We start from the raw sequence: 22,503 nt of genomic DNA on the forward strand, positions 1-22,503 counted from the left end.
CTGTGCCAAATAACCGACAATGAACCTCATCCATTGACAATATCCTCCCATTCTGTCTTCAGCACTATACAAAACTCTCATGGCTTTAATATAAATGAGAACGAATGAGCTGTTAAATGTGTCAAGAATCTTGATGCAACAGTAGAGCAAAATTCAGCTACTGGTGTGTGCTGTCATAGAACCACTCTATTGGAAGGTTCCCACTTTGGTCTGTCATCAGTTATATGTAGAGTGGTGGTTTATTATCTAAGCTCTGCTGGGATTCCAGGCTGATCAGGATGAAGGTAAAAGTGTTGCTTTGATAAATGTTTTTGTGTGCATGTTGCAGGGATGGTATCCCTAGCATGTAGACGATCTGTGCTTCTCTCTGGTAGTGCCAAAAAACAAAACAAAAAAAAACCTTATATATTCTCTCTGTGTCTGTTTTCCTAATTCTGTTTAAGTCTGTTTAAGGGCAGATCAGAGGGGACTGCTATGGTCTTACTCACACACTCACACCACATATACACACATTTTTACACTCAGAGGACGGCTGTCCCAAATACACAATAGAGACACACATACAGTACACACACTCTGGCCCAAATACAGCAAAGCCTGGAGGAATAGAGTTGGTTGTTCCCTAAATCAGAATCACGTTCCACCTTCACCCTCAACACTTCTGAAACCCTTCAGAATAGTAATGACAACACACAACTCCACACACATTTTAGACAACCAATAGAAGATTTGTCATAGATAGAGTGCTGAAAACAGCACACATTACACTGTGAATGTGTCACACATGGCGCAATAATAGGGTGCCAAAAGCGATTGTGTCACATTCATCTATCAGAACAGAGAATGCTTGTTAGAGCAGACCAATACAGACAATATGTCTTCTTATTGTAATCCAGCTGGCTTGTCCACTAGCCACCAGGCATGTCTTCAAAAGTAAAACAAATTTGACATTTTAATTTAATTTAACCACATTTTCCAATCATTTATACAGTATATACAATATATATATATATATATATATATATATATATATATATATATATATATATATATATATATTGAAATACATCTCTTGGAATTTTTATTACAGTGCAATTATGACTGTGAAGAATGAGTGTCATTAACAGAAAAATTTCCTGTATGTGCAATGATGCTGTTATGTTTATGTCAGTATTTAATTAAAATGCTTGTGTGTGTACGTTATGACGGTGAGACACAACAGCAAAACTAAGCCATGGTAGCCAAACGCAAAGCTTAGGAGGTGTGTCTCTCTGCCACTAAAATATAGCTAATCAACAGCCATTCACTTTTCTCTACAATTTCTGAACAAAACACTTCCCTAAGACTTTGTTTGGGAAAAATTGTGAATGATGAATATTTCTGATGAAGATGAAAACATGTTCAACATCAAGTTTGCATGCAATGGAATATTTAATGAGTAGTAATACTTGATTGTTGTACAGTTTATGGTTAGTGGTAATTAAATCAGCAGTGGCAATGTGTGGCAGTGAGTAAGAGCAAGAGTTTGCATGTGTGCTTTAATTTGCATTTGAGTAATACAGCAGCGTTGCAGAATGTGTATGCGTGTATGTGTGTGTGTAGCTCGCGTGAGTACTAATGGAGAGCTCTGAATGAACACAGCAGGGGGAGAGAGACAGAGACGACAGATTTAGGCAGGACGAGTGAGTAAGCACATCATCCGCTCCGCCTTCCCCCAACCCTTTCTCTTCCAGACATACACCATAATCCCTGCAGTTCACTACCATTCATTGCTATTTTTGAAACACAAACCCGCACATTTTGCTTTCTAATTTCGGAAATGTAATACTCAATTAAATGGTAAACAATTAGCATTTTATTTCTAATTTGGGATTAAGAACTTTTTAAAATAAGTAATTACTTTTTACTCATATATCCCTGGTCGCACATGCAGAAATTCTAGTGTAACAATTTCACAAAGTTTCATCATTGTACAGCATTATAAAATAATATGAAGTCACCTTCTCTCTCCTTAAATGTCCTACACATGAGACACAGAGGTAATACATTCTCCACACCCTCCCATTGCTTTTGAGCCTAGTTTCTGTCCTCCAATAGAAAAGAAGAGGGGTAGATGGAGGGAGGGAGGCAAAGGGAGATGGTGTGGCAGTACGATGGTTGGCGGGGGTGGGGGTGGGGGGGGGGTGCTCTGCCTAAAACTGCTTGGATACAAGGGGGGTGGGTGTGTATCAAAAAGGGTGTGTGTGCATGCATGCTTTATTGCTGATATGAAACATATATAGCTTTTGTATGTTTAGTGTGCAGTGTGCATGCATGATAATGTGTTAATAGGTGTGCACCATATTTTATATATTGATTTTCAGTAAATGCATTTACAATAAAGTGTGTATGTAAATGCTGAGTGTTTGGTGCATGTGTGTGTGTGTGTATGTGTGTGTGTGTGTGTGTGTGTGTGTGTGTGCGGGTTTGGGTGGTTTACGAAGACTTTTTTTTAGGTTACAAACTGGTAATTACAAGGGTATTATGCTATAAATGTGGTTTATGACGACATTTCTAGTGTCCCCATAATTTAAATCGCTTAAAAAAAAAACATTCTAAATGATGTTTTATTGAAAATGTAAAAATGCAGAACATTTTTTGTAAAGGTTAGGGTTAGGGGTTGGGTTAGGGTTAGGGGATAGAATCTATAGTTTGTACAGTATAAAAATCATTATGTCTATGGAGAGTCCTCATAATGATAGCTGCACCAACATGTGTGTGTGTGTGTGTGTGTGTGTGTCAATCTTTGTAGAGTGGAAACACACAGCCTAGAGACATTGTTATTTAAATAAACAAAAACTTGTCCAGTCAATCATGTGGTATTTTGTGCATTTAGCAATTGAGTGTTTGTGTGTATTTATGTGTGTGTGAGTATATGAATATATTCACTCAGTAAAGAAAGAAAACAACTTGATTACATGGGTCTGCTGAGTTAACAAACCAGAATGAATAATGTTTAATTGACCATGTAATTTAATTTATATAAAATAAAAAAATCAGCAAATCTGAATTACAAAACAAACAAGTTTTATTACAAAAGTCTGTATGTATCCCTTTAGTTCAAGGTTTCGTCCAGTGTGTTTAATTACAGTATGTGTGCACAGTGTGTGGGTGGGTGTGTGTGTGAGTGTGTTTCAGCCTCTGAAGCACCAGAACATTTGTCATATGATGGACAAACCAGTGATGGTGATTATTAATAAAACAGGAAAAAATCTGTCTCTTCTGTAGTTACCATGGCTACAGGGAAATTTGTGCCAAAACTGAATCTGGTGGTTTAGTTCAGAGAACCAGATTTTTATTTCAGTTCTGAATGAATTTATATCTACTTTTGATAAACAAACAAACAAACAAACAAACAAAAAGCATTTGTGTATTGTTTGGTTGAATAAAAATGCAATGAAAAGTATAAAGTGTAACATGTGACAAATATGGTCTTTGGCAGCTTAATTCCCAGACTAAATCACCCTGAAGGCATTGGCACATAAAAACAAACACATAGCTCAATTACTCACACAGAAATCTTCACGGAATCATGAGGACCAGCTGGGATGGGGTTTAATACCACACTATTCACAACAGATTAAAACAGCCAAGTCTACCTGTTACAGTACTCAAACCCTGTTCTCTTCCTCAATCCCTTCTAGAACCTTCTCTGCAAAATTTGAATGTTCTCAATTGCACCCACAACAGAGCCACAGCTGTCTCACTAGAGCTCTGCCTTTTTAGAGCACAGCTTCAGTATACTGCTCACTATAGTGCTGTTTGAAACTCTGCCTCGCTAGAACGCTCTCTCAGTACAGTGTTGTGTAAGTATAAAACTATGACTCACTAGAACGCTTCAACTGTATGGAGCTCTGCCTCACCAGAACGTACTACAATATAGAGCTTTGCCTCACTAGCACTGCCTCAGTATAGAGCTCTGACTCACTAGAGTGCTGCTCTTGTATGTCTCAGAATAAAGCTCTGCCTCACTAGGGCACTGTCTAAACATAGAGCTCTGCCTTACTACAGTGATGTTTCAGTATAGAGCTCTGCCTCTCAAAAACACAGCATCAGTATAGAGCTCTGCCTCACTAGAGTGATGTCTCAGATTATAGCTATGCCTCATTAGAGTGATGTCTCAGTATAAAGCTCTGCCTCACCAGGGTGCTGTCTAAACAAAGCTCTGCCGTACTACAGTGATGTTTCAGTATAGAGCTCTGCCTCTCAAAAGTGCAGCATCAGTATAGAGCTCTACCTCACTAGAGTGATGTCTCAGTTTATAGCTCTGCCTCACTAGAGCACTACCTCAATATAGAGCTCTACCTAACAAGTGTGATGTTTCATTATAGAGCTCTGCCTTACTAGAGTGCTGCTTCAGTAAAGAGCTCTGCCTCGTTAGAGCAATGTCTCAGTTTAAAGCTCTGCCTCAGTATAGAGCTCTGCCTCACTACAGCACTGACTCAGTATAAAGCAATGCCTCATTAGAGCGATGCCTAGGTATAGAGCAATGCCTCACTAGAATGATAACTCACTATAGAGCTCTGCCTACCTAGAACGCTGCCTCAGTATACTGTAAAGCTCTGCCTCACTAGAAAGCTGCCCAAGTATAGAGCGCTGCCTCACTAGAGCGCTACCTCAGGGTAGCCGGTGGGTTTAAAATAATGACCACAGGATACAAAAATATATATTGGGGTTTTATTCTGATGGCTGTCTGTTATACAAAAAAAAAAAAAAAAAAAAGCTGTCGATGGGGCCTTATACAAAAAAAGGAATTGAAATACAAAAAAATATATAGTAATGAAATACGGTAATGAAATATGGTTAAATTAAATACGGTAGAAGCTTATGTAAAAAAAAAACGCAAACAGGGCATTAGCTTACCCACATGCTTCAACACATACTTAATACATGCTAATATCATTCACAGCATTTTATGCATTTAAGTACTTTCTCAAACCACTCAAAGCATCTTATGCATTTAACACATGCTTAAACACTCACAGCATTTTACTTATTTTTTAACCAGGCTTTCAGGACATGCATTGCAGTTAAAACAATAGAATTCTCATTACACATGTTCTCATTACACGTTTTCACATATAACATGTATTACACTTATTTGTAAAACACTCTGGGCTATAATTAATTAAATAAGGTATGATTAATACTAAATTTACATACCCAGTTCTTGCATGTACACCAAAATATGGTCAAACTCCACTCATGCAGTCCATATGCATCCTTCAAAAATGATCCATAACAAACACTCAATTTTTACATACAACTCTTCTGAACACATATTTAATGCAATTTATAAGCATTTTGTGTAAAATTTGATATTTACCCAAAGAATAATCAACCGATGAGCAAAGCTGGGAGTTCTTATTTACAATGCAAATTCATTCATCTCCAACACTAGAGTGTGCTGGAAAGCGGGTGTCACAAAACTCCGGTCTTAAAGTGGCCACGTCCAATATATGACTTAAATTACATGAAATTTCTCCACTTGGCTACATAAGTGTAGAGCTATGTCTCAGTAGAGGAATGTCTCTGCATAGCGATCTGCCTCAATAGAGCGTTGCCTCACTATAGTGATGACTCGATATAAAGCTCTGACTCATTAGAGCACTGCCTCAGCATAGAGCTCTGACTCACTAGAGCACTGCAACAGTATAGAGCGCTGCCTCACTAGAATGATGCCTCAGTATAGAGTTCTGCCTCACTAGAGTGCTGTTTCAATATAGAGCTCTGCCTCACTAGAGTGATGACTCACTATAGAGATCTGCCAACCTAGAATGCTGCCTCAGTATAGAGCGCTGCCTCAGTATACTGTAGAGATCTGGCTCACTAGAGAGCTGCCTCAATCTAGATCTCTGTCTCACTAGAGAGCTTACTGACCTAGTATATTGTGCTGCCTCACTAGAGCGCTACCTCAGTATAGAGCTAAGCCTCAGTAGAGGGATGTCTCTGCATAGAGGTCTGCCTCAATAGAGCGCTGCCTCAGTATACAGCTCTGACTCAATAGAGTGCTGCAACAGTATAGAGCGTGACCTCAGTATAAAGCGCTACCTCAGTATAGAGCTATGCATCAGTACAGGGATGTCTCTACATAGAGAGTCTGCCTCAATAGAGCATTGTCTCACAATAGTGATGACTTAGTATAAAGCTCTGATTCACTAGAGCACTGCCTCAGCATAAATCACTGCCTAACTAGAGCACTGCCTCAGTATAGAGCGCTACCTCACTAGAGCACTGCCTCAGCATAAATCGCTGCCTAACTAGAGCACTGCCTCAGTATAGAGCGCTACCTCACTAGAGCACTGCCTCAGCATGAATCGCTGCCTAACTAGAGCACTGCCTCAGTACAAAGTGCTACCTCACTAGAGCACTGCCTCAGCACAGAGTGCTGCCTAACTAGAGCGCTGCTTCAGTATAGAGCTCTGCCTAAGTATAGACCTTGTCTCAGATACACAAGCATAACCAGACCTTACACACTGACCAAGTAAATGTTCCTCATTGAAAAAAGAATGGCAAGACGACACATACACCCCACTAAAAACACAGTCTAATGCTTCCTCCAAAATGTATTGTTTATTAAAAGGTGTGTCTTTGTTGAAAAAGCATGAAGAACAGTAAAATTGCAAAGAAAAAAGGGAGGTAAAGAAAGGGTAAAGAAGGGAAATACAGGCGACAGACAAAGTGACTGGAAAGAAGGATAAAGAGTAGAAAGAGGAGAGATATTTTTACAGTGGGGAGAGTGAGACTACAGTTACAGAATATAAAAAGACAGTTTGACAACCAAGATACATCCTTTATGATCATCCCTCTTGACAACTATATAAAGTATAAAACATGACATTTTAAAACAAAAATAAGTGCAACTGATTTCTACAAATCATAGCGTAAAAAAGTCAATAACACATAATAAAGACATAATAACACATGATGCAAGACCACATCAAAATGTTTAGCTCTGCTTTTCAGCATGGCAAGATCTTCTATTGCTTGGGGCAAGTAACTGGACTCTAGGCAATTACAATCTCTTTAAAAATCAGCAATCTATCAGCATGTGAAGTTGATGCATTTTTTGTCTCTCATTACATTTTACAAGTTTTTAAATATAAAAAAATCCATTGTTGCATAAGTTTTTCATCATCATATTTCTTTAAAGGCATAGCTTACCCAAAAATGAAAATTCTTTCATCATTTACTCACCCTCATGCCATCCCAGGTGTGTATGACTTTCTTTCTTCTACAGAACACAAAAATACATTTTTAGAAGAATATCTCAGCCCTGTAGGTCATCCCATATCTGGGATGGCATGAGGGTGAGTAATTGATGAGAGAATTTTCATTTGTGGGTGAACTATCCTTTAAAGCTTTGAATAAATACTGATTCAAAAAAATATTTTTAACCAACCACCAACTTTAGTGGTTCCTGGGTGCATCACAACTGCCTGCAGAGATTAGCCAGAAAATACATAATCATTTTGAATGTTGCTATGACTACCAATTGACTTATGATTGGCTACACTACTGTGGTTCACTGTGTTGTTATTGGTCACTGGTTACTGTGTATTCAAATGCAGTATTCTCATGATTAATATGTATGCATTACAAAAAGTTGAGCATTTGCATTCTGTACCATTTGATAAAAATACACAATCAACAAGTATGCGTTTTTACACACATCCTTTTGTTAAAAAGGCACAGGTTTCCCAATCTGAAATTTCCTTAAATTCTCCCCCACTTATTCCATAATATAAATATATAAAAAAGAAACTCAAACACAGCAACTCCAGTCCATGACAAAAAAAGTCCATTGCAGACCAAGTTCCAATGAACTCAGCTGCCCTTTGAATAAATACATATACAAATAATCATAAATAAATGTAAAACAACATCAACAACAACAACAACAACAACAGAATAAATAAAAGTTCCTCGGATTGGCATTTTAGAACGGTTTTATCACGGTGATTCTCCTCCTTTTTTGGACTTGGAGCCTTGTTCAAGTGGATGTCTAGCATCAAAGCCCATCTACGCACTTGAAGCGATAGCTCGCCCAAAAATGAAAATTCTTTCATTATTTACTCATCCAAATGTTGTTCAAAAAACCTGTATGACTTTATTTCTTCCACAGGATCACAAAAGGAAATGTTAGACAGAATTTCAGCCTCAGTCACCATTCATTTTCATTGCATCTTTTTTTCCCATACAATCATTTTGAATGGTGACTAAGACTGCCAGTCCCTAACATTGTATCTATCACTTCAGGAGACTTGGAATATAGCACATTGTATCAATTACTTTTACAATGGTTTCAGTGTGTTTTTTCCCCACATTTTTAAGCTTGACAGACCGGAGTCACTATTCATTAAATGATGGCAAATAAACCCTTTGAAGTCTTTGTAAAAATTCACCTTTTGTGTTTCATGGAAGAGAGAAAGTATGAAATATGATAGCGAGTAAATAATGACAGATTTTTTTATTTTTTGGTTAACAATCTCTTTCAATTTATCTCCTTTTTCCACCAAATTTCAAAGGAGCAGCATTTATGAAAGCCGAGGTTTTTCCATTCAGCCTGCTTGCAGTCTATGTAGTCTCTTCAGTTGACAACCAACACCGTACACATACGTAAAGAATATCACTTTAATGAAGCAGACTCAGACATTTTCTCTTCTCTCCCAAACCAGCTAGTACATCATTTTCTTTCCTTGCATCAGGTTGAGAATTACGGAATATGCCACCACTGGCCATCAATTCATTATGTAATTCAGCCACACTAACATACTTATGTAGTTTTGGTGGGTAATTCTTCTACTTCAAGTTGTTTTCACACAGATTCTACAGCAAATAAATAAAGTTATTTCATTTACATCTCAAATCCCACCACTGAAGCACAAAAAATTCCACTTGGGTAAGAAAAATCAATTGCCTTTATAAAATGCAGTAAAAAATGGTAATCCTCTGTTACGAGCCACTGATAAATGGGATCAGATATTAAAAAGTCACTTATGTTGTTGCTACATTTTTTCCTCAGAGCTACAAAAAGGGCCTTTCATGCCAAAACTGTGTTGTCAAACTGCCAGCTTTGCAAGTTTTAATGACAACTTAATTGAATCCCCAACATTCTGAGTAGCAATATTAGAGACAACACAGTCATGGCGACAACAGGCCCTTTTTATCTGCCATCTCTTCAATGATATAAAGTATAGATCCTACCATCAGTTTGTGTTGACTATCATTACAATTATTGCCTTCTTGTCTTAATTTGACCTTATTTTGGGATCGAAGCAAAGTCAATGACTCTTCTCTACACACTCTTGCAGACACTCCAAATTCACTGATATCATATTTCCTTAAAGGTGAAGTTTGAAATGTTTTGGGGTGTTAAAATACTTTCTACTAACCCAGCTTCTTAAGCAGAGACAACTATAATTAAGCCATTCGTAGGCTAATTCCCCTGAAAAGTGTGAACACTGTGGCTCTGTGATGCTATTTAAACATTGGTGTTCGTTTGAGCATCCAGACCAGCCTGACACAGCAAAACTGGCTCAATCAATGACATGAGTTTGGGGCGGGACTATATGTTTTTCAGACCGATGGCGGAGAGTCAACTGCTGCAATGGCACAGATATTACACACTTCACCTTGAATTTAAGTACTCTCATTTGCAGGCCAATCGATATCAAAATTCAAATCTTACATGTTGAGTTTAAACTTCTCCAAGATTCTTTAGAAATACTGTTGTGATCATTGTAATAGACAAAACCTTCAAACATCTCAACACTCATCTCAATCATTCTCTCTTCTTTGCATTTTCTCTGACACAGAGAAGACTCTGCTGGTTGTGCTTGGTTTTTCTGCATCAGGTTTGTAAAGGACTTTGCTGCTGTCCCAGGCTTGAAGGCTTCATTGTGATTGGTGGGGTCTGGGCACGCCCCTGTAACGGACTTGCATTCCCCAAGGTGACAGGCTGGCATTGGCATCCACTTGGCTCTGAAAAAGGTGTGGTGGAGGAGACGGAGCTGTCCTGTGTGGCTGGGCTGCTCCTGCTGGTGACAGTGGACACTGGAAGGAGGACATAACCGCTCCCTCTCTCTTTGGCTGCTTCGCCTTTTTGAGAGGAACCGGACTTAGGTGGGGAGAAGATAGGAGTGACATGCACCCATGTCATGCTTGAACCTGACCACCGGATGACCTTGTGCTCTGAGGTTTCATCTACTCTCTTTTCTGATTGGTCTGTGTGAGAGGAATGGGGAGGGGCCCCTGAAGAACCCTCTCCTGCATCAACATATGGCCACTGATGTTGCTCCCCACAGCCTTTGATTTTGGACCGCTTACACACCACGGGAGGTGAGGAGGAGGGAGAGTCTGTGTCCGACCAGCTCAGCCTTCGCTTCTGCAAAAGCAAAGAAAGAATGAGAGAGAATAAGACATTTTAAACCTAACATTTTGGGCAATAATCATATATTCAAAGAGCTTCATTTTACATTGCTGCAGTGCGAAGAAAAAATGGTAGCCAGCTATTTAAAACCACAACAACATTAAAGACTCGCTGGACACGCAACATTTTGTTTCTGATACTTGCGGTATCCTAGAATCGGACACATTATGCCGACTCACCGACAAGCAGGATCTCCTATCAGACATGTTTGCATCGGCTCCAGCGTGTTTACCTTCCCAGAACGGAAGCGCATTGTGTCAGCAGCGTGGGAGTCCTGGGTTCGGAAACCACGTTGAAACCAGAAGTAATCACGTTCACATAATCAGTGATGAGTGCGGTTCGAAGGTTGCATTTTTACCTCTGACATTACATTTTTGCTCCACTCATGGTTAGGTTTAGGTTTAGGTTTGGGATTTGAGTATGGGGGAACAGTTTATAAAATACACATTCCTCTACACTGTATTACTGCCTGTACAGCAGAAATGACTCGCTTTACAACTCGCATTTGGCACCCCTCCGTGGACATTTCACCTAGAAAATGGAGCTCACAAGTACCGGTATGCCCAACAACACTTACCACTTTGGCCACTGGGGGCAGTGTTTTGCATTTCAGTAAGCACGGACCGATTTTAACCTACTGTTTCCGATTTCACAGTGAGGTCAGTCTGAGATGTGTGCGGTTCCTTTCCCGTGTTGACATACTTCTTATTTAAAGATGAAGTTTTGGTGGAAAATTTTTACATAGCCAACAGTTTTTATTTATGTCATATCAATTAGCTATGATTTCCTACTTGCTAGTCAGTTGCTGGTGGTATAAGGGGGAGGGACATTCTCTTTCTAGAAAGCATCTTGGACATTAATCTGTCTAATGCAGGCTGTCATCAATATTTTTGGTCCGTTGTTCCGGAAAAGAAAGACTGTTAATTTGAATTTTTTTACTAACAGCGAATTTGTCAATGTTTAGGAGTTCACAAGATTATAGATGACATAACACATGGATTAAAAGGCACACAATTTTCAATTTGATTTTAATGGGATAGTTCACCCAAAAATGAAAATTCTCTCATCAGTTCCTCACCCTTATGCCATCCCAGAAGTGTATGACTGCAGAACACAAACAAAGATTTTTAGAAGAATATTTCAGCTCTGTAGGGCCATACAATGCAAGTGAATGGGTGCCAAAATTTGGAAGACTCCAGTGGTTAATTCAATGTCTTCAGAAGATAAATGATAGGTGTGGGTGAGAAACATATCACTTTCACATTCTTCTTGTTGTGTTTTTGGTGATTCACATTCTTCATGCATATTGCCCCCTACTGGGCAGGGAGTTGAATTTCAAGCAAAATGTTTCTCACCCACACCTATCATATCACTGTCGTATGGATTACTTTTGTGATGCCTTTATGTACTTTATGGAGCGTCAAAATTTTGCCATCCATCCACTTGCATTGTAAGGACCTAAAGAGCTGATATATTCTTCTAAAACTCATAATTTGCCTTCTGCAGAAGAAAGAAAGTCATATGCATCTGGGATGGCATGAAGGTGAGAGACTTTAAATTTTTGGGTGAACTATTCCTTTAAGACAGAGCAGGAGCCTCCACCTACTGAATGAGTGAACAAGCAGAAATCCTATTATCGCTAGTACTCACTTACCTGCCTTTCAGCAAATCAGTTAGGACTACTGGGCAAATGCTGCCCCACCTAATTAATATTCATGAGCCAGGCGAGTATGTAATGTGTCAACCCCACTTTTGAGATCATTCCTATGCCGCTGGTCTATACTAACCTTGACTGGAATGTGTAGTTGGTCTTTGTGCTTGTGGGGGGGAGTGATCTTGCTGCTGCCATGGCTGGAAATGTTTTGAGATGAAAGGTCAGCAGGGTTAGGCATCACAGAAGCTTGAGGAATCACTTGAGGGAACCAAAGCTTCAACATCACCTCAATCTGCAGCAAAGTAGGCAAGTACTTTTCCCTGAAGAGAACAAGGGAAAAAGACAAATAAGCAGAATAACACAGATTAATTTACTGTATATACAGACTGAAATAAATAGATACATACATAGAAATGTGTACAGAATACATATTTTACTGTATATCTGAAAAAGGTTCAATTTTTTTTTAAATGTTTACATTTGAAATGTGACTTAGATGTCCAAATACTTTTAAGGGTCACTGTATGTCTGGCTTACTTCTTTGTTAAAAAAACATGAAAGCTCATTTAAACCATCATGCTGATATGAATACTGTCATTATCATTTCAGTGTCCATTAATTCAGAGGTCCTGCTTCTCCCATTGGATTGCATTCAGTTAAAAATAACACCATCAAAATTAACCTTAAGACACCTAAAACTAAGTCATAATGAAAGTAATGTAATAAACGTGTTCAGCCCTTTTCTGTGTGACTTTATTAAACTAATAAATACAGATTTCAAAAGCTATTTCTATTATTTAGGTTAGAAAATTCAAAATGAGAGCAATATGCACCCATATCAGGCCCAAATTTTGAATGACCCTGTGTTCTGATTTTTCACCCTCTCTCTTTTCTGATTGGTCCGTGTGTGAGGTGAGAGGATAATTCTGTCTCTTATAACAATGTGCAATTAGGAGGTTTGCGATGGAATCATGAGAGAGATTTGAGCAATCAACAACGCTGCAGAAGGCGTGATGGTTTCTCCATATTACAGGTCACAAATAGAGAAGTCTCTCAGCTTTAAACTTCTAAAATAACAGTATACAAATGAAATATTTACTGAAAATAATGATGCTTAAATTTCTTTTCCAGTAATTATTAAAGGGATAGTTCACCCAAAAATAAGAATTCTATCATTATTTACTCACCCTCATGCCATCCCAGATGTGTATGATTTTTTCTTCTGCAGAACACAAATGAAGATTTTTAGAAGAATATCTCAGCTCTGTAGGACCATACAATGTAAGTGAATGGTGATCAGACATTTGTAGCTCCAAAAATCACAAAAAGGAAAGATAGAAGTAATCCATATGACTTCAGTGGTTAAATCCATCTTCAGAAGAGATATAAGATATAGATTTAACCACTGGAGTCATATGGATTACTTACGTTTCCTTAATGTGCTTTTTGAAGCTACAAAGGTGTGAACACCATTCACTTGCATTGTGAGGACCTACAGAGCTGAGATATTCTTCTAAAAAATGTTGTTTGTGTTCTACAGAAGAAAGTCATAAGCATCTGGAATGGCATGAGGGTGAGTAAAATGATGAGAGAATTTTCACAATTTTTGGGTGAACTATCCCTTTAATAAATAACAATAGATTTTGGCCTTGTAAACAACTGAAAGTCCAAAACACCTATCAACTTTATATAAATATTTAGCATTAAGAAAGACTTTTTTTTTTTTTTTTTTTTACTTTGGACATTATTACCATGACAATTAAGCACATTTTCCACCCGAATTCTCTTTACAGTAATGTGTCCTTTTTACTTTTAAGCTTTTATTTTAAATCAGCATTAATTAAAGGCAATACAACAAATCTGACTGTGATTTATAAATATTTTACAATTTAAATAATGTATCATTGTTTTTTACACTACTGTGCATTACAGTAATACAAATCATATTTTTTTGCACTATATTAACAAGAATTGAGGGATAAATGTGCTTTATTATCATCAAAATAATATTATTATATAATATTATATAATATTACACCATAAAATCTTGATAGGCTTCATTTTCTTTATGGAAAATCTAATTTCTCATTTTATTTCTGTAGATTTTGGAGTGAAATGTGACCTGGACATGTTGGTTTCACCCATGTCACAAAAAATTTGCAAACAAAAAGATGACATTATACCTAACAGAACACATTAAAATACTACAAAACTCAATCTCCAAATCATCTGAATAAAATCTTAGTTCTTACTGACGTTCACTTCCTCTTACCCAATATGTGGTTTCTGCAGGACTCCCACAATCCTCTGAATTCTGTCCATTGCAACACTCTGCTGAAAACTGCTCAGACCTGTCAATCAAAAGCAGCAAATGCACTGATAAAATCTCAGCTCTATCAAATAGTGTCAGATCTGAGCTTAGATTAAACCACTTCCTGCACAGTCTGTTTGTCACTTATGTAATCAAATGGTTTAATAAATTGGTTTAATGCATTAATAAAGAATGCATTGAGCTTCACCTTGTCTGAGTTGCATAAGAGGAAAGTACTAATTTAGAAGAACACAGAGTGGAAAAAAGGATGAAAAGAGTGGGGAAATACTGTAAATAACCTCACATATAAAAAGAAGTTGCTAAAGACCGCGCAGCTTATTACAGGCTCATTACAGTTGTTGTGTAACTTCACATTAAACAGTGGTGTTTCAGGTTGAACACAAACAGACAATCTGCTTTGGTCTCACCTTTGTCAAATCGTCCTTTCTTCAGTCCATTAAGAAGCTCTAGCAGAGGCCTGACAAACCCCTGGAGCTCTGTACACTGAGAGATAGAAAGCCAATGTCAATGAGATATTCAAGTAAGTCTTTCAACAACTGACCCTTTGCTAAGCGCGCCCTCATGGTTACTGTTGCTTGCTAAGACAAGCTTTGCAGAGCATCCCATAGGAATGAATAGAAGATTTACATGAACAGTGTTTTTTTTTTTTTTTAGAAAAATTTGGTTAAAATGGAATGCACATAAAGCGCAACAGTGCATGCCAACTTTTTCAGCCGTCTTGGTTCCAGAAGTATTCTCCCATTCATTTTTTTCCTTAGGTAATTAATAAAATCCTTCATAAAAGAGTTGTAAGCCATGAACTACACCAACTGACTTTGAGATTAATCATATTACAAACTTTGTTTCAATGCAAAAAGCTATTTAAAATTGGACAAAAAGACAAAAGTAGAAGACTGTGTACTTACCGTCTTTCATGACGGCAAGAACTACAATATCATGAAGCATTGTGAATGACGAAATCGAAAACTATTGATTTAAATTTGTTGGATATAAATATAGAATTAATATATTGAAAGTATATAGCATAATATTCAGATATATACCAATATTTAAGTGATTTGATTGTGTAGCAAGACTACCTCAGTTCCGCTGTTTGCACTGCGCCACAGAAATGGACGGTCTCTACTAGGCTGTTTTTACCACGCTTTGTTTGCCACAATTCTCTGATTGGTGGATTTTCTCCATCAGGAGCATAGGTAGTGTAGTATTAAACACTAAAAATTAAGTTATAGCTTCAGCAGAAGCATATACCAGCGATAAACAACCTCGGAGATCACGGTACATCTCTCTTTAAAAGTTTGTAATTTATCGTTAATAATAAATTCCCTTATGAAAAAAAAATAATGGGATTTTTTTCTTCTGGAACCAGACTGTCACACTATTTTATTCTTATGTGGGCTTATTAAGTTTTCCTGCAATTTTTCTTTAAAGGAATTTTTAAAGGGATAGTTCACCCAAAAATGAAATTTCTCTCATCATTTACTCACCCTCACGTCACTCCAGATGTGTATGACTTTCTTTCTTCAGGAGAACACAAACAAAGATTTTTAGCTCTGTAGGTGCTCACAATGCAAGTGAATGGTGGCCAGAACTTTGTAGCTCCAAAAATCACAAAAAGGAAACATCAAAGTAATCCTTTTGAGTCCAGTGTTTAAATCCATATCTTCAGAAGTGATATAATAGTTGTGGGTGATAAACAGATCAAAATTTAAGTGTTTTTTACTCTAAATCTCCACTTTAACTTTCACATCTGAAAGTGAAAGTTAAAGTGGACATTTAAAGTAAAAAAAAAAGGACTTAAATATTGATCTGCTTTTCACCCATACCTATTATATCACTTCTGAAGATATGGATTTAAACACTGGAGTCAAAAGGATTACTTTTATGATTCCTTTATGTGATTTTTGGAGCTACAAAGCTCTGATCACTATTCACTTACATCGTATGGACCTACAGAGCTGAAATATTCTTCTAAAAATCTCCATTTTTTGTTCTGCAGAAGAAAGAAAGTCATACACATCTGGGATGGCATGAGGGTGAGTAAAGGATGAGAGAATTTTCATTTTTGGGTGAACTATCCCTTTAAATTATGCAGTAACTGCATTAAGAAACTGGTGAGACAGTGAATCGGAATCATTGCAAATGGATATCACAGTCAACAGAAACGAGAAAAGCTTAATTTGATAGGAATTACAAGTAAACTGAACTGTTCCAAATGTTTCTACAACATACTCACAATGGTACTGTGAACTCTTTCATTACTATCACTTTTACAATGTTCTGAATCAATATGAAAATGAATTTACCTTGAGTTATTACCATTAATTTACCAAATAAAGCAAAAGTAGGTGTCTTTACTCATGCAACACATGTTCAATTGGGAATGAGGGCTGACAAATAGTTCAATCCACAGAAAGTATTTCTCAAGGTATGTGTAGAGATTTGGAAGAGGGTACAAAATTTCAGTGTGTATTCTTTCTCAGTACCTTTTGTCACTGTTATAAGTGCCCATATTTATTTTATTTTTTTATATAAAAATTATGCATATTTTTGATTCTTTTTTTTACAGTTACTTATGTAAAATTCTGCTTAAAACTCTCCAATCACACAGGACTTCCTTAGACTTGCATGAGAAAACAGCAAAGCTTGTTTAATTATATGGCACATGGGAACAGTTGCTAAGGCGAGAGTTTTTGAAGGGTCAGTTGCACTGATGGAGAAATTCTCACCTTACGAGCAAACAGCAGGTCTCCTTCAGATCCTCCTCCATCTTTCCCTTGCTCGCTCTCAGAGCTGCTCCAACCCAGTCCAGATGAAGACGAGGAGGAGTGGGACAGGAACGATGATCTAGCTTGACCGTTGTCCTCCGACCTCTCAGCGTCACGGGATTCACTGAACCCATCACACGCCCACTGAGATCCAGGACGCTCCAGCTCTCCATCCACACTGTAAACACTTTCTCTAGAGCGACTGGACTGAGCTGAGTGGGAGCCACGCGGCGGGTCCCTGTCTTCAAACAGGAAGACATCCGGATCGTCGTCACTGAACAGGAAACTGTCTCTGGAGCTCAGCGAATCCTGTGAGGGCTGAGAGGAAGTACTTCCTGTGGACTGCATGACTGCAGGAAAAAGAACAGCTGGAAAGACAAAATAAGGATGGTGTGAGAAAAAGTATGATCAAAGAAAATGGAGTTTTACCAAGGCAATGTGATAATTGTGACAAAAAGTGAAAATGTGAGTCAAATGAAACCATTAAGAGGCAGGAAACATGCGTTGTGTGTAAAATAAAGGATGAGGGAGGGTATGGAAAAACATGAAGGAGAAGAGAGAGAGATGCTTTTAACAACAACAAAGGAAAAACTTTCTTCTAGAGCAGCAAAAATAGAAATGGGCCAAAAGGAGGGTATATCAAGGTTACAAAAGTAGATTGACAAATGAAGATTTTTAGAAGACTTTTTCAGCTCTGTACGTCCATACAATGCAAGTAAATGTTGGCCAGAACTTTGAATTTTTAAAAGGACATAAAGGCAGCATAAAAGTAATCCATACAACTCCAGTGGTTAAATCCATATCTTCAGAAGTGATATGATAGGTATGGATGAGAAACAGATCAATATAATTTTTTTTTACATAAATCTCCACTATTGACCAGCCCCGACCAGAAGGTGGTGATATGCACAAAGAATGTGAATCGTCAAAAAAACAAAAGAAGAATGCGGAAGTCAAAGTGTAGATTTATGGTAAAACAGGACTTAAATATTAATCTGTTTCTCACCCACACCGATCATATCACTTCTGAAGATATGGATTTAACCAATGGAGTCATATGGATTACTTTAATGCTGTCTTTATGTGTATTTTGGACCTTCTACATTCTGGACACCATTCACTTGCATTGTATGGACCTACAGAGCTGAGATATTCTTCTAAAAATCTTCGTTTGTGTTCTCTAGAAGAAAGAAAGTCATACACATTTGGGATGGCTAGGGGCGCATTAATGCACAGGCTTATACGGGCTGAAGCCCAGGGGACTACAACTCCCATGGGGCCCAGCGGGAGGAGCACATTTAAACATTTTCAGTGGGAGACGCAGTTGTTGACATGGTGACAGTGTGCAACTGTTAAAGGTGTCCATGTAGTGCATGTTCACCCCAAACACGGAGGGTGGGGGTGTGCAGTTGTGCACTCAACAACTTGAAGGGGGCTTAAGCGGACCAGCAAGCCCATGGGCCCAGAGGTTCCTTAAAGCACCCCCAGGGATGGCATAAGGGTGAGTGAAGTGAGTCATTTTTGTGTGAACTATACTCAATTAAAATGAATTAAAACTTTTACTAAATTGTTATGCTGATAATATAATTTGTAAAAAATGTGAACACAGACAATATCAGAGCACGTCTAGACCCCAATGAGATCAGAGAGAAACGAGGAACGTGCAGGTCTGTGTAAGTGTATAAGTGTGTGTCCTCTAGTGCAGGAAAATAGGGGGAGGGGTGCTGCGGGATGCTTTGGCAGCAAGGGTCTCTCTATTTCTTCCTTTTCTCTCTCCTCCTCTCCCACTTGTACACACACACACCCAGATGCACACACACATATTTTCACTCTCCCAACCATTTTTACATTTATCTTGCTCTTTTTTTATCAAGGGTTGCTCTGTTTATTGCAAACCCCTAGTTAAAATAAACATCGCTCTCTCTCTTTGAGTCTTCAGTGAGTTTATCTGTCCACCCATCTTGTCTTTCAGTCTTCTTCTGCATCTAACCGACTCTCTCTCTCTCTAAAGATGCAAGACAAAACTAGCTTTATTAGCGTGGTACAAAAATCTACAGAATCTCTAAACAGAAAAAACTGAAATCACGATAAATCCAAAGAAAATATATAGAACAAAAATAGATCTCTCTCCTTCTCATATATATATATATATATATATATATATATATATATATATATATATATACACACACACACACATATATTGTTGTTGTTGTTGTTATTGTTATTATTATTATTATAAAGAACATGTTTTCACAAGAACCAATAACAAGAATCACACAGGAATTTATTACAGTAGTTCAGTTCTTCCTCACCAAATTCCTCTGCATTATGCTGCACTTCAGCATTAATCTCAATAACTTTATTCTCAATATGTTATATGCACTGTGTTTATCTGGGGGTGCAGGAAAGCTCCTGTCTATGAGGTCATTAGATTTAAGGTGGTGGTTTATTATGTGTGTGTATATATATAAATATATATATATATATATAAGTGTTTGTGTGTGATAAAGAGATATCAAGAAAAAAAAATATTAAGTAAATAAAACATTTAAGGATGTGTGTCCTTAGGAATGATTGATCAAATACATAAAAAACGATACTGTGTGTGTGTGTGTGTGTGTGTGTGTGTGTGTGTGTGTGTGTGTGTGTGTTCGAAAATATATAAACACAATATCCAGATTCATTGCAACAGTGAAATTGCACTTAAAACAGTCACAACTTTTTGAATGAGACACAAATTATACTCACATATGCAAGTTATACTACAGGACAATGACAGATATATGATCTGCATACAGACTTGATCAAATATCACCATTACAATACAACATGAGCAGTGTGAAAACATTAACGTATGTATATGCTGTGTAATAGCATGCAAACAGATAAAAAAAATATTTCAAAAATGTATCTCACCTTCAGCAGGGCGCCTGTTAAAGCAACGCGAACCCTTCCCAATGGTCCTGACTAGTCTATCCACAGATGAGCTCTCCTCCCTGGCTTCACTCCCTTTCTCTCCTCCCTTTCACCAGCGTCAACATGTGCATGGACACACGTGCCAGAGCCCCTCCCCCAGGGTGAACCTTCAAGGTTAGCAAAACAAAGCGTAACGTGGCTGTACTCTGGTCAGATTAGAGGCCATTCTTTTTGAATGGATGTCAATGGAGGAGAGGCTTCAGAAAGCTGAATAAACTGCTTTTGTGCGGAAACAACTCATCACTTAACGAATTGGCTGCCTGTTTGCAAATATTCCACATATTTTACATTCAAACTTATTTTGAAGTGAACTATGCGTGGAGTTTACTATGATAAACTTGGTATTTTATAAGAGAAGTCACGGACAGTTTTGCGACAGGTTCGTTTCAGTTTACGGCTCTGCGTTCATTTGAATGGTATCCGCAAACGGTGATTTACTGTCGTAACACGATTGAATGCGGTTCATTGACGTCAGTGCCATTCTATGATTGGCTTAGAAGACTCACGTGATCAAAGTTGACCGTCACGTTCGCTCCTATGGTAGACCCGCGGAGGTTTGTATCTAATTATATAAAAGAATCTCTGCACGTGCCCAACTTAGTGCCATCCACGCACAGCCTCTCATTGGCCGCTGCCGTCAGATAGTAACAATCCTATTGGGTGATGGTCTAACCAGTAATTGCTCCGCTCTTGTGCGATTCGTCGGTCAGTGTTTCGTAGCTCCGCCCACCTGTGTAGTATGTGTGTTGGCAGAAGTGCAAACACACGCAGGTCGAAAAGTGCGTACTGTGTGTGTGTGTGTGTGTGTGTACGAGGCGCGTTCACACATACGATGGGAGAGAGAAGAAGATCATTACGCAAGACAATCATTCAGTCATAACATCTCATTCTCGCTATCACGTTGTAAGCGTATATTTGATAGGCTGCACACTAGTCTGTTGGCAGCTGATCCACAGACCCTGCTGTATGTCAGAACCAGTCACCTAACATGGACCTGTCTGTCTCTATTCTCACCTGAACACCTGCAAAACAGTTCACATGATAGAGCTGTTATAAGATCTGCAATCTGTTTATAAACTCAGTCAATGAAAAAGTGCTGTAGGCTGCATATTACATGTTAATATAATTACTTATAACAACAAACTACCAGCTCCACAAATGCATTTCACATTAGGTACAGTTGTTCATTAATATTATGTAATACATATGATATGTAATAAGGAATGGACCATTACACTGTCTATAACATGTCACCAAAAAAGATGTTGACTTTGGAGTTTAAAATCAGACTTTTTAAAAACAGTTATATATTCTGTCAGACAATCTGTTGCAAAAGAAAGCCTTTTTGTTTGCCATGTTAAATGCATGAAGGAAAAAGTAAGGGATAATGAACAGTCAGCCGGTTGTTATCACAAATTAAACCCATATAGGGTGACCAGGTCTTGTATCAGCCTGAATGGGTTTATTTTTCAATAACAACCAAATGACTGTTCATTTTCCCGCTTATTACACAGCTACTAAGCAAATTAATATATAAATTTACATAAAATATCATTGAAATTATGTAATTATGTGAGATGAAATAAACTGCTGAACAAGTTCGGTTGGTGTTTATTTTGTTATTATTGAACGCCTGACTCCTCATTATGCATCTTATTACAATACTACTTGCCAAATAAATAAATAAATGGACATGAAAGATTGATATGAGTTGAAATTATTTTATTAGCTTACTAGTAGAGATCGCACAGTGATTCGAGAAACGGGAAAAATGACTCGCAATACCCGGATGACCGGTCTGATACATGGATGTGCGGTTGTTACTGAGAAATATCAGACCACTAGATGGCGCCAACTGACTAATCAGTATCGAGTGTAAAAATACCTTCTGCTTCTTGATGACGCTAATATTTACTGTTATGAAAATTGTTCATAAGATTGTTCACCACCCTTGTACCTGTTTTCCTTTTTTCTTCTAACATAAACTCATCTTTCAGACTGTTTTTCATGGTGCTCATATACATACATATTACATTTTTGGACAATTAATTTTTATCTTTTGTTTTACAGTTATTGAATTCACTTAAAAACATTTTGAATGTTGATTATTATTATTGTCTTTTATTTTAAAAAAATAACATTATTAAGGTTTTGCCAATTAAATGCATTTCATGCAAACATGTTTAGGCCTTTAGGTTAGAGGGAAGATCTTAGGACTAAAGTACTCTGTGTAGTCCACAGGCTGCAATAAACTATTCATTGGGGAACATAAACTGTACACTGTGAGCACAGTGATTAT

General features: G+C 37.8%; 1 protein-coding gene across 1 annotated transcript; it reads right to left on the minus strand.

The window, feature by feature from the left end:
* Window positions 1–4,717: 4,717 nt before the first annotated feature.
* On the minus strand, window positions 4,718–20,247 carry LOC127452583 (circadian-associated transcriptional repressor-like). The gene is made up of 6 exons (XM_051718158.1): window positions 20,145–20,247; window positions 17,187–17,593; window positions 14,865–14,940; window positions 14,398–14,476; window positions 12,259–12,445; window positions 4,718–10,426 (listed from the first exon to the last, which is right to left on the minus strand). Exons 2-6 carry the CDS (start codon window positions 17,571–17,573, stop codon window positions 9,893–9,895), a joined length of 1,263 nt encoding a protein of 420 aa, XP_051574118.1. The 5' UTR covers window positions 17,574–17,593; window positions 20,145–20,247; the 3' UTR covers window positions 4,718–9,892.
* Window positions 20,248–22,503: the final 2,256 nt, after the last annotated feature.

The sequence above is a fragment of the Myxocyprinus asiaticus genome, chromosome 15, assembly GCF_019703515.2.
Source record: "Myxocyprinus asiaticus isolate MX2 ecotype Aquarium Trade chromosome 15, UBuf_Myxa_2, whole genome shotgun sequence".
Lineage (NCBI taxonomy): Eukaryota > Metazoa > Chordata > Actinopteri > Cypriniformes > Catostomidae > Myxocyprinus > Myxocyprinus asiaticus.

Excerpts from the sequence above, each read along its gene's own strand:
- LOC127452583 (XM_051718158.1), bottom strand. The coding sequence starts at position 17,573 with ATGCAGTCCACAGGAAGTACTTCCTCTCAGCCCTCACAGGATTCGCTG. Across the intron at positions 14,941-17,186 it reads ACCTGCTGTTTGCTCGTAAG|TGTACAGAGCTCCAGGGGTT; the intron begins GTGAGAATTTCT and ends TCTATCTCTCAG. Across the intron at positions 10,427-12,258 it reads AACTACACATTCCAGTCAAG|AAGCGAAGGCTGAGCTGGTC; the intron begins GTTAGTATAGAC and ends TTGCTTTTGCAG.